Genomic DNA, 12760 nt, shown 5'->3' on the forward strand with positions numbered 1-12760 from the left:
CTTCATTGCCGCTAGGCTGGAGGCTATTTTGAGCTGGGCTGGGGTCCCCTCTGCCCCCCCTGCTGACACTTTGCAAAGCATGCCAGGTTTTGGGGCCAGAGGCAGGGACAGTTGCAAGGTGGGAGGGATAAGTGATGAGGGGGAGAGAGGGGTCAAGTTGCCTGCTCCCTGTACTGTTAGAGTCTATACATGGAAAATTATAACAACTTTTCCATGTCTAGAATCTAATTACTGGGGGAGTAGTCTTAAATTAGGGTCATCTTGAATTCGGGTAAATATTGTGTAACGGGGCCTTCTCAGGGCCAGTCTGCCATTGGCCCACCCACCTGTTCCTGGACTAACTGCCCGCCACACTCACCTGCCATGCCTTGTTGTTTCATAATTGGTTCTAATTAGGTGGGAGGCTGCCCATTCATGCCCCGATGCCAGGGGGCGCTCTCTGTGGCTCTGATCCTCCCCTATACCACAGCCAAGCCTCACAGATGGCATCCAGGTGACAGTGCTCCTGGCCTACAGCCGGACCAAGCTTAGCCCTCATTGTCAGGCCTCATTTGTACATACACTCATACCATCCTAATCTCACACTCCACCCCCTCTTACGGGGTCTCTTTCAAGCATCGATAAGTTATACCGCCTTGCTCCCTCTTGGAGTGGCCCCCTAAGGCCATAGGCTTTATCTAGAACACACCTTGGGTGGCAGACATACTATCTTTTGGGTCTTCTTCGTGACCCCTACCAGGGTAGTGGCCAGCCAATTAACTGACCTGGGGCAAGCTTGCCCTGGCACCTCCCAGGGCAACTCTACACAAATCCACACACACATACTGGGCTCCCAGCCCTGTGGTTTCCCTCTCTTCACTGGGGCTCCACTTCTACTCCCTCACAGGGGTTCACATCTGCCCCCTCACTGTGTCTACAGGGCTTCCCTCCCTGGTGGAGGCTCAGGTGGCCATAGCCATGCCTGGCCCCAACTCTTACCCACACTGATGTGGGGGCTAGAGGTTACCGAGGCGCTCCGACCCACCTTCTCCTGGGATGGTAACTGGCCTGGTATTTCCTGAGGGGCTCTTGTGCCACTGGGAGTCCCACCAGGCCACGCACTCCCAGCAGGGGTGCAGTTTTAGGTCATGGCCAGGACCAAGAGCCTCCTGCTCCTACCTGCAGATGTTCCATTCAGCAGTTCAGCCAGGCAATATTTCTGCCTGCCAGCAGCAAACTGTTCTGTTTATATAGGCGGCCATGGTTCTAAAATGGCTGCTGCACTCAAGCACCTGCTGGCTGCTTGACTCAGCCCTTAAAGTGGCAGGCACCAACAGTGCCCTTCCACATATGATAATAGATGACAGAAACTGGAAATTTAAAATGTCTTTCCTGTGTGACAGCTGCTATGTTAGCTGATGCATTGTGAACTGAACCCAAAAACTACCAGCAATAACCTTGAGTCTTTTATAGTTTGAGTTTTGCAGCTAGGCTCTGTAACTCTGGCATTCTTACCTTTTGGATTGGGCAATGGAGGTGGGACACAACACATGCACAACAGTAACAGTAATTTTTTACTGGTTATGTTGTTGGTTTACTTTTTGTGTTTCCTTCCAGTGCCCCTTTTGATGCACAACTGATTTTTAATCAATTTACATTTTCTCATATACTTGGTAGCAAATTCACTGTACTTTTGTAAAGGAACTCAGAAATTTGATTGGGGACATAGTATTGCAATCATTCAAGTGAAACTAAAAAAAAAAAATACAAAAAATCTGTTACAGTTGGAACTTAAAGTAAGTCATGGGAGAAATTCTGTGAGACTTAAGTTCTGTAGAGACTTTTCCTAACAGAACTTAAATACTTAAATTTGGTCCCACCAACAGGATGGAATTTGTTAGATGAAATATGGAAATGAATGTCTGCTTTGTTCTTTCCCTTGATAGAATGCTGTTTTGTAAGAAGCAGGTATGTTATGTTCTATAAAACAATATGGAAAACATACTGTAGTTAGCATAACATTGACTCAGCCTACAAAGTAAACTTACTATGCTCCAGAGCAGGACCCTCAAAAACTGCTTTGGATGGGCTGCTTCCTAAGCCAGAACCAGCATAACCATGTGTGTTTTGTACTTTGGATGGGTTGCTGTGTGCTTCTGAGTGGCAGTATCTGTCAGTCTGCCTGTGATGCCACATGGGTATAGCTTTATATTGCTTCCAGTTTATGAAGTGGTCCACCTGGGATGCCTGATGATGCTGTGAAGCACAGTAAGTTCACAGAGTAGGAATGGGAATTGTTTTCATGGAGTGAATGCTGTACTGTAACAGCAGTTTTCAGAGAATTTTGTAGAAAGCATCAAAAGTTCTTATGCCTTTAAAAAATATATATATTTGAGGAAACTGGAGGTAGTACATTGTGGCTGGTAGACTCATGGTATAGGTGACACCCTCCTGCTCATGCAGTGTAGATGAATAACTTACAGAAAAATTAGGGTATCTGATATTTTGAGGTAGTGTAGGCTTAAATTATGTCATGAGTGAAAGCTTTAAACAGTACACTATTAAAATTAACTGCTATTGGCAGAAGTAATTTCCAATTAAATATATTTCTTAAAAAAAAAACCTAGCTATAAGTACAGATTATTTATTTATTTATTTATTTATTTATTTATTTATTTATTTTAACTCCAGGATTAGTCCTCTACAAGAATTCTACTCCAAGACCTTCAGCAAATTGTAATTAGTGAAAATTTAGTTAATCCTCATTTCATCTGGAACTACTATATGTGGAATTCTGACGGCCAGATATGTTTAGGAACCCATGTAACTTTTATCGAAACTTTTAAATTTGTTTAATAAAGACGAGGGTGATTAGCCAATAGTTTTTTTTTTTTTTTATTTCCTTTGGCATTGGCATGGCTTTACTAACAAAATAGAAATGCAGTTTTTGTTTTGATGTAAGAGACTTGGAGTACAATACATTTCCTGCTCATAAAAGTATACTACTTAATTAAATATAGTTCTGAATTATTATTTTTTTACTACCATTGTTTGTAAATACAGATTTTTGTCCTGTTCAATTTAGTAAACATTTCCTGTCTGTTGAATGGAGTTGAAATTAACATTACTATTTCTGTTTTGTTCCTGTGTGTGCCTGCCAGCTTTATTGAGAATAGTGCTTTAGCTTGTGCTTGTAGAGCAAATAAGAGCATGAAACATTGATTTTGATGGATTTTGCAAATATTAATTTATATTATAACTTAACATTGACAAGTGATGAATTTTGAATATAAGTTGCATACATTATTTTAAGATTATAGAGGCTTTCTTCCTCCCCAGCCAGAATCTCAATTCCTGAAAAGCAGAGCTGAACATTTGGGAAAATGTAGTCCTCAGCTATAGTTATTGCAAGTTGATTAAATTAATTCTTGAATTGATTGACTGATGTTCGGCATCCTATTTCTTGCATACCTCATGAGTACACGATAATTAGTTACCCACATGCAACTCTTGTGAATAGAAAAGGATTGTATCCATTTTGTAGATGGGATAACAGATGCTCGAAGGGATTGAATGACTTGCTGAGGTCACACCAGGCAGAACTAGCCATAATACTCTTATGCAAATATGCAAATCTCAGTCCAGTTTTTCTTCTCTACAAAACCATAATTCTTTTCTTTTTGACAATCCATAGAGCCACTTTTTCAACAGAGCTGCAGATAGCCATAACAGATATCAAAATACAATATATACGTCAAAATTATGAGACCAGAAAGGACCATTTTGATCTAGTGTGGCCTCTCATATAACAAGCCAGATGACTTGAGTGAATTAATACCCTTTTGGATCAGAGCATATTTTATAGAAAAATATATAATCTTGAATTAAAATTTCCACGGAGAATCCACCATAACTGTTGGTAAGATATTTTAGGTAATTATTTTGTTGAATTATAACACTGTTAAACTCTTATATTTAATTCCCAGTCTAATGTTGGCTAGCTTTTAACTTCTAGCTAGTGAATCGTATATTTTTTGCCTGTTAAATGGAAGAGGTCTCTCTTATCAAATTTTTGTTCCCCACGTAGATGCTTATGGATTATGCTAGTGTCATCCATTATCTGAACAAAAATAAGTCTTGGAGTCTTTGATTATTAGGCTTTGTTTTCCAATACAACAATCACTTTTATGGTTCTTCTCTGAATTGTACTTGAATCGTGGATGCCAGAACTAGACACAGTATTTCAAAAGTTGTTTCACAAAATGCAAAGTACAGAGATGATAACATAAACTTTCAGTAGCTTTAAGATTCTCAGATATGTTCATCCAAAGTATAACTGCATGAAAAGTCTGTGAATCTTGAGCTATGACTCTATGACTCTCATTGTCCTTTGAATCTCTGCAGTTCTTTCTTTTAGTATGTTAGCAACCCATTGGTATGAATCTGGCTCAAAGAACCAAAAGGTATGATTGGTATGTGCCATAAAAACACTCCTGCTGAAGATAAGCACTGAGTTCATTGGTATTGGCTCCAAAGCTGTAAAGACTACCATTGTTGATGGTTCTGGCAATGAGAGTACACCAGAGACAATCATATGAGTTCAGTCAGTATGAGAGCATGATATATGTGGATCCCTGCTGCCACCTAGAATTAGAAGGCTTGTGATAGTCCTTTAACTCCCCTGATCCCATTTTGAAATGGGCAGAATGTTTCTAGAAGGTCTCCTCACAAGAATTTGAACATTTTTTTTTCTCCCATCCTGTGGGAATTCCTTGTCATAGATAGAGGCAGCTAAGGAAAAGGCAAAGCAAGGACAGTCTAAATCTCTATTGACAAGTAGAGTCTAAAGGTTGGACATCTTTGATAGGAAGATGTATTCTATGTCTAGCTTTCCAGTGATTCTATCCAGTTAGTACAAAATAAGCTTTTATAAATTTAGAATTTGTTGCAAAAATTGTATGACAAATTTGCAAGGCATGTATGGATGATTGCATAGTGGTCTAAAGCTGACTGACCCACAGTTCAGAACAAAGGCTGTTATCGTTTCTGTGCAGGGTTCTGCTTGGATTTCCTCCTTTGGAAGGTACAAACTATAAACAGACAATACTGAAGGAGGCAGTCTTTGACAAAACAAATGACACCTAGTATAGTCTCTAGGGTGCACGAACACAGGATGTGTACTAGGGGTGTATGAAGCTTGTGTTGCTGATTTGATTCGGCCTGACTCGGAGGCTGAATCACCAAATCCGAATCAAATTGGGAGACAAAAAATCAGAGCCGGTGAATCGATTTGGAAAAGATTCGGAGGTTTGGAAGGCAGTCTTTCAGGGGAACAGAAACTGAGAAAAGAGAGGGGGAGCAGGGAGGAAAGACTGACATCTGTAGCTGGCCAGTGACTGATCTTTCCCTGAGTTCCCTTCCAATTACAGGGCTCTGGGGGAGGGAGGTCAAAACAGCATATAAGCCTCTGTCTGCAGCCTTTCTGTCCCTTTTGTGAGCTATTTCTGCCTGAGCAACAGAGTCTGAAAGCTACTACTGGACTTGTGTGGCTTCCTAGTCAGTGTCCTGCTAGTCTCTGTTTTTGGAAAGGATTGGATACAGCTTACTTATTACCCTTGTCTAGAATCTCTCTACTTATCCCCATCCAATCCATTTCTTTGAACTTATTCTTCCCCCAAAAACGTCTTATCTGTTCTTATTTCCCCCTCTCCCCCCCCACACACACACTTTTTAAAAAGAAAACTGTGTTTTTCCTGGCAGTATGATCCATCACTGTGCAGGAAAGCACATACGCTGCACGCATGCATGCACACACAACAGAGAAGAAGAGATATTAATTACATACATGTACAGTAATCAGAAAAGAGTTTAGCTAGTTACACAAACAGAGAAGAATAGATTGAACACACACACGAACGAACACACTTTCCAGAACAGCAAAGATTAATATGAAGTGTTCCGGGAAGGCAGGTGCAAGGTCTTCTGGCAGGGGAGGGAGAAGTGGGTAGGGAGAGTGCTGCTAGTGGTCCCCCCCCCCCCCCCAACATAAATGCATCCCCTTTCCTGGCAGTGATGAATTTTCTGCTGCCAGTCGGAGCAAGGAGGTGGGAGCAGTATCTGCACCACGTCCCCTAACACCAGAAATGGCCACCAGCATGACACCTCCAATCCAATTTCATCTCCCTGTGTAAACCTCCCAGTGCCAGAAGAGGAGCAGGATTTGGAAGCAGGAGACCTGAGTGCCCTAGCAAAAGAAATTCTGGGGAACAAGGGGGAATCTGAGTTTGTGTTCCACACCCCTCAGAGTTCCCCTAGAGCCAGGTGTCCTTCTCTGGAGAGCACCTTTGAGGAGGTTGGGGTTGTGGAGGCAAGTGGCTCAGCTGAATCAGCTCCTCCTGTTGTTGTGCCTGTGCTGCTGAGGAGGGGGATAAGACAGGATCCTCACCCTCATCCCAGAAGCAGAGGCGGAGGGGTGGGTAGTGTAGCATGGGATCATTTTGAGGTGGCAGATGATCCCAGTTATGGTACCTGCCAGCAGTGCCGAAGGCAGATCAGCTGGGGAGTCAGATGTCAGGCAGGTTGTAGTGTGTCATAAATCCAGTGTTTATGTTGAGTCCGTGAGTTTCTGTATCTAGGAGGTTGATGAAGTTTAGTTCATAGGCCCATCTGTGAAGGTGGATAGGAGGCACCTGATAACTTCCAGTCACCACACAGTCCTGGCTGGGGAAAACCCAGACCTGTAAGATGTTTGAGAGGCTTCAGGCTTACTGGTTGCAGTGGAGTTGTGAAGGTGAAAACTGCAGGGATAGTAGCCCCTGTTTTCATCCCACAGCACCTTAACACACACGAAGTCACACGTTGCGAGATTTGGTTTGAACAGTTTGAGGTGCAGTTTCCCAGAAACCCCTGCACCTTTCTCGTTGAAACCTGGCAGGCTTCATGCCCTTAGAAGGGGCTACCATCCCTGCAATTTTCACTTAAATCTGCCAAAAAATGACAGTTATAGGTATTTCAGTGATTCCTCATTATAGTCTATGGCCGAATCACCAAATCTCTCCGAATCGGCGCCAAATCTTCTGAAACCAATTCCCCTGAATTTCATTTGGGACATGATCTGAATCTCCAAATTGAATCACTATCCTCCGAATCGGCCAAATCCGAATTGAATACTTCCCTATTCGCACAGGCCTGATGTGTACTTCTGTCCCAAAAAGAGAGCATTACAAGCTGCTATTGGTTTCTCCCAAGAGACACTGTAAACCATAGGAGACATTGAGTATATACCTCAAGCAGCTCCTCTAATCAGAGTCTATCCTTTTTGAAGTAATTATTTTGATTGTTCAGTTGAGAATAGTTTAACAGACAAGCAACACCTTCTGTAGCTGTCTTTCCTCAGGAAGCAATTCTTTCATTGTCTCAGTGCCTGGACCTCCATAACTACAGGTTGGTGGGCTCTAATACTGGAAATAGTGTATACAAACCAGTTTGTTATTGACCCTTCCCTTTCTGTGCAGGACACTTTTCACAAGATTGCATAACTTTAGTAACTTCAGTTACAACTATAAAGGAGGTTTTTTTGCAACATAGATGCAAAATATTTGTTTACTCTACTTCTTCACTGTCAGGTTTTGGAGCATGTTTGGTACACACTCTACTACTAAGAAATGCATTTTATAACACAAACCCTAAAAATACCTGCCGATTTTAAATAACATTTCATATGTGGCAGCTAATGTGCCAGAAACACGCTATTGCTGCAAACAGGTAGCTGTGGCAACCCATTCAGTATATTTTGTTTTTCTTAAGGGATGAGCATTGCAACTGAGAGGATTTGGTCAGTATTTAGAGTTCAGAGCTCGCCACATTGGGACATGGCTGCTGGGTCTGTGGCCACTCAGGGACTGGGGCACTGTATTCATCCATCCTGGGTCAGGATGGATGAATACAGCCTGGTGACAGACTGGGTCAGGGAGCCAAGTCAGTCTGAGAACAGAGTTAGACAGCATGTCAGGTCAAGAGCCCTGAAGAAGTAGACAGAGGTCAAGATTACCAATGAGCAGTCAGGAAGCCAGAAGATCCAGCTGAGAGCAATATCTATGAGTAAGCTGAGTCAAGAGCACTGGAGGAGCAGACAGGAAAAGCAAGGCTACCAACAAGCCTAGTTGGGAGATCAAGCTAAGAGTGGAGTTGAAGGAGTCGCAGAGTAGTCTTGGGTCAGGTTGCCAGGATGCTTCCTGCTCCCTTTGTAAGGGAAGTGGAGGCTCAGCTGACCTTAGCCAGCCACTCAAGTGACAGAGTGGGCAGAGAGCTAGGCTCTGCTGCAGGCTTTGGGTTGGCTTTGATCAGTCTGGGGGATCAGCTGTATGGTAGCAGACCAAGATGACCAGTTGTGTTGGTCAGGCTGAGACCCCACATTCAAGGCTGTGGTCTGATAGACATCTATACTCTGCCCATGTTCCAGAGACTCTATAGAGACAGGAGTTGGAACAGCATATTCCTGAAGATCTTGAAAAGTTCCTAGACTGGCTCTATATGCCTATATACATTTTATCTGGAAGGCTGCTGATTCTGTAACTGCTGGGAAGACAAGTTACTGGTAATACAAATGATAAATGTGAGTACGATTCATTGAAATTACATTAGTGAATATTTTTATTTTTGTTATTTTTGAGGTTGAGCTTTGCTGTTAATATTTGATAATGTTTCATTTCATAGTTTCCTTGTAAAGAACTGGATTTTGAGACCTTTGATCATGTAGAGTAGTAGCTTGCTGTGTGATAAATCCTATGGATGTTACTTGTCAAGGGATAGTGTTGCAGCACAAATCTTATTGATGGGACTTACGAATTGTTATTATTCAGTTTGTTACCACTTAATGTACGTGGGCCTTCCAATTCCACTGGTCCTAGTACTGCAAATAACTTTTATTATTCCTGACACCTAGTGTTAGCTCAGATTCTAGTACTGTTTAACATTAGTATCTTTGATTGAAAGATTGCTTCTCAGTCAAGAAAGTTTTAGTCACTCTTCCTGACTTCTGGGTGTAGCAGATTATCCATCTAGCCACTCTCCAGCCCTGTCAACTGTCATTCAAAAGAATGCCTCTTTGACAGTGTTTTTTGTGTAAAGACTTGCCATATTTATATGATTTGTTCTCTAGTGAAATGACTTGGAGAATTGTTACTTGCCTTCAAAGGGTATCTCAGTCCATAAATAACATGTTTGTATCTAGGCTTAAAATCCCATACCAGAGTACAAGATTGTCCTGAATCATGCTGGTCCGCATTGATCTTCTCTAATTACTCAGCCTGCAGAGAAGAGAGTCTGTGTCCTTCATTCCCTAGATTGCCTTTAGTGCCACCACTGGGGTGTCAGGCAGGTGTTTAAGGACATAACCTGTCTCTTGTGGCTTTCAGAGCTGCTGGTTGGGGCAAGAGAAATGTTCCAGGGTTTGCTCTTCATTTTTTTTCACTGTCTCTTACAAATGAGACGGAGAGAGAAAACAAAAACTGGAGAATGAGTTAGTTGAAATGATGATGGTGAATGTGTTGTGTGTGAAATGCATGAGGAGGGAGAATGATTGATTTAGTGGAGTAGGAAAGAAAATGAATGAGTTATCAGTAGGAGAAGATGGAAATGGGAGAGACTGCTTATAGTTTTTAGACTTCGATGTTCATATTGCACATAGGAAAAGAGGAAGTAGGTATACTGATTGGACAAAGCTCATGGTCCTCGAGTTTTATTTTTTATTTGGTTTGCATTATTCTCAACTGTATTAGCCTTTTAGTGTGATTCTCAAGTGATTTGTGTAACATCTGCCTGGCCTTGGGGTGCAGGTCTGGTACAGCTGTCCATTGATGGATACCAGATTCTCTCTGGGGTACTTTATTCTTCATTAATTATTCAACTGCTACCAAATGAAATGGGGAAGCGAATGAGAATGAAGGCTGTGGTATACTTCATTCCACAACAGTGTATGTATTATGCAGTGGTATACTGTAGGCAGTGAAAAGGGGTGAAACCACAGGAGGCCTAAATGTCTGTTGTGGGTTACCTAAACTCTATTTGATCTGTGCAAATGTTGTAAGAATTCTGTTTAACCTGACACCCCTACTCCTGACCTGAGAGAGAGTCCAACCCCTGTTATTTTTTTCTGCTTCACTGTCAGTGTCCCATCTGTAGTTGCTGCTGATCACCCACATCCTTTTACTTTAGGCTGGGATCTTTATCAGTTCAGTTCCTCTGCCTAACCTAGGTTCAGGCCTGAGGAGAATATACCCTTCCTGCCTGGTTGCAGCCAGGCAGGTGGGCAACTTCCAATTAATAGCTCCTTTCACACTCTCTTTTGAGGATCCTTGGGTTTTTTTTGTAGAAGGCAGGGCAGGGTGGCACCTTATATAGAGTAACTCATTCAGAGAGGAGTAAGCTTTTGTTAGGGTATAGTTTACTTTAGAGGTGCTCAGTCCCCAGCCCTAAGGCGAGATCTGGCCAATGGAGCCATCCAGCCTGTGGGGCTCCCCATAGTTACAAAAATCTTGCTGCAGGAGAGTGGTGGCAGCTAATTGCAGGTCCCCTGCTGCCAAATTTCTGGACCGGTGGGAAGCCTCGGAGACCAAAGAGTTATGGCCCTGTGTGCTAGTTTGGGCGGTGTGGGGCCCAGTCTTGCCTATTGACAGTCCATGCACCATTCATCTAGCCAGTAGAGGCAAAAAGGTTGAGCACTGCTGGTCTACTTCATCAGATACTACCTTATATTTCATTGCTTCATTTGCTTGTACCTTTCTAAGAGCCTCTTCTGATTTGATTTTCTTCAGTGAGACATGATAATATTGAGCAGAAAAGCTGACCTAAGTATTACACAAAAATAAGCTTCCTCCCTCTTTTTTTTTTTTCATGAAGCAGAAGAGATGATAGCTAGAAAAGAAGAGAGGGAGTGGAGAAAAGAAAAAGGAGAAGATACAGCTGACATGGATGGCTGTAAAGGATGGAGAAATAATGTAATAGAACATTTTGGGGGGCAGAAGCTGAGAAGGAAGAAACCAGGAACGGCGATTAAAGGTTTCGTTGTCTAGGAGGGTTAAGAAAGGTGCCATTTAATTTTTTTTTTGTTTTTGTTTGGAGAAGCCTGTTTCTAAAAACTTATGTTTGATGCCCCATCCAGTAAACCTGTTGTTGGGTTTTGCATCCAAGAAGAAATAATGCAAGCATTTGGCAATCTGAAGGTTAAAAATGACATTTTTATGGTTGTTGTTGTCTGAAAGTCTAGAAGCAGCTATAAAGCTGTTAAATTCCCGAAACTGAGGACAACTTCAACAGTTGCACAGACATCTTCTGTTAGGAGTGCAGTCATAGCCATTGTAGTATCTTCAAAATAATTCTCCTTGGAAATGAGCATAATAAATATATTACCCAATTTGATCTTAAATAAACTTATTTTTGTTAAAAATCTGTGTGTCCTTCATAGACTGAGATAACAAATAAACAGTTTATCAGAGTTTGAGAAATTGCATTGTAGCCAGAAAAGCCTGTTTTCATCATGGTGTATCTTGAGGCAATACCTGTGTGGAAAAGGCAAGTGGTGATCTTGTAAAACTAATCGCTTTATTAACTTAGTTCTGGAAACTGTATAATCTTAAGTGCAGCAGTTGATGATTGTGTAAGTGGACATCTACCTTACTGGTTATGTACTGGTTATAAAATAATTTCTTGTGTATAGAATGGATCTGACGAATGAAGACAAGCTTTAAGCTTTTGAAATACCAGGTCTGTCTGTAGTCTTACAATTACTGAGCAAATTAACCTCTAATATAAGTGAGAATAATTCCATTGTAGTTGAAATTAATACCAAAATTGAATTAGTTTCTCTGGCTGTCCTGAATTTGGATGACAGCCCCGTACATTAATATTTAAAAATAAATTATTGCAGTACTTATTTTCTACATGTGTCTAGTGTAAATGTATTTTTTAAGTTGGTTATATTCACGTTTTTATTTAATTCAGGCCTTAAATCATCAGAAAATCTCTAAGCACCCAGAGGAAGCTATAGTTAATTAAACCACAGATGGTGAGGACTAATGTGGTGCTGACCTGTGCAAGGATTGCAAAATCTACTTAGTCTTTTTTTTTCTGTAAAACGTTGCAGTTGTAATGAGTTTTTGTTCATATTAAAACTTGTGATTCATGCATTAAAGCATGTCCAGCTTCAGAGCAGCTGGGGCCATACACCACATTGACTACGTGCTGCAATACAGACTGCCTGGGACCCCCAGTGCAAGAGCAGTGCAAGCCCCCTGCTGCTGCTACCATTTTGTGCGTGATCCTGTGCATGCTCCAATCCCCCATTGCCACTGCTGCATAGGCAATTCATCCCCGCCATGTCACTGTTGCAGTGGTAGGTCCATACATACAAACCTACACAATTTCTTTAAGTCCTGCTGAGGCCATAGCAGCCTTGACAGCATGCCTCGGGTATATACCAGTTAAAGGGACCCCACTTTCTTTTGTAAGTTATCTTTTTTTAGTCTCTCCTGTGAAGGGACCTACCCCAAACTTCCAGAAGAACTGCAATTTACTGGGTCAGGCCATAGGTCCATCTTGCCCAATATCCTGTGTCACGATGGCAGAGCTAGATGCTGAGAGGGAGAGTAAACTGGGTATGGGCAGGGATTTTTCCATTGCTCCTCTCACTTGCAGTCTTCAGCAAGCTAGGAGGAAAAATGAAGGTTAGTTGCTTGTATTGGGATCCTTTGAGATGCAGTTTGCTCTTACCTGGGGACCAGGG

At 41.9% G+C, this 12760-nt stretch overlaps 1 protein-coding gene across 2 annotated transcripts in view; it reads left to right on the forward strand.

Moving 5' to 3' along the window:
* JMJD1C (jumonji domain containing 1C) overlaps window positions 1-12760 on the forward strand; it is a 196064-nt gene that overhangs the window by 112961 nt on the left and 70343 nt on the right. Inside the window, exon 1 of one of the 2 annotated variants that reach the window (XM_019507891.1) lies at window positions 8471-8593. The exons of the other annotated variant lie outside the window; for it this stretch is intronic. Within the exon in view, the coding sequence (XP_019363436.1) occupies window positions 8585-8593 (9 nt within the window). The 5' untranslated portion in view covers window positions 8471-8584. Of the gene's footprint in view, window positions 1-8470; window positions 8594-12760 lie in introns of those variants that run through there. 2 annotated transcript variants of the gene reach the window in all.

This window comes from Gavialis gangeticus, unplaced genomic scaffold, assembly GCF_001723915.1.
Source record: "Gavialis gangeticus isolate Ggan-Ray unplaced genomic scaffold, GavGan_comp1, whole genome shotgun sequence".
NCBI classification, from domain to species: Eukaryota; Metazoa; Chordata; order Crocodylia; family Gavialidae; genus Gavialis; species Gavialis gangeticus.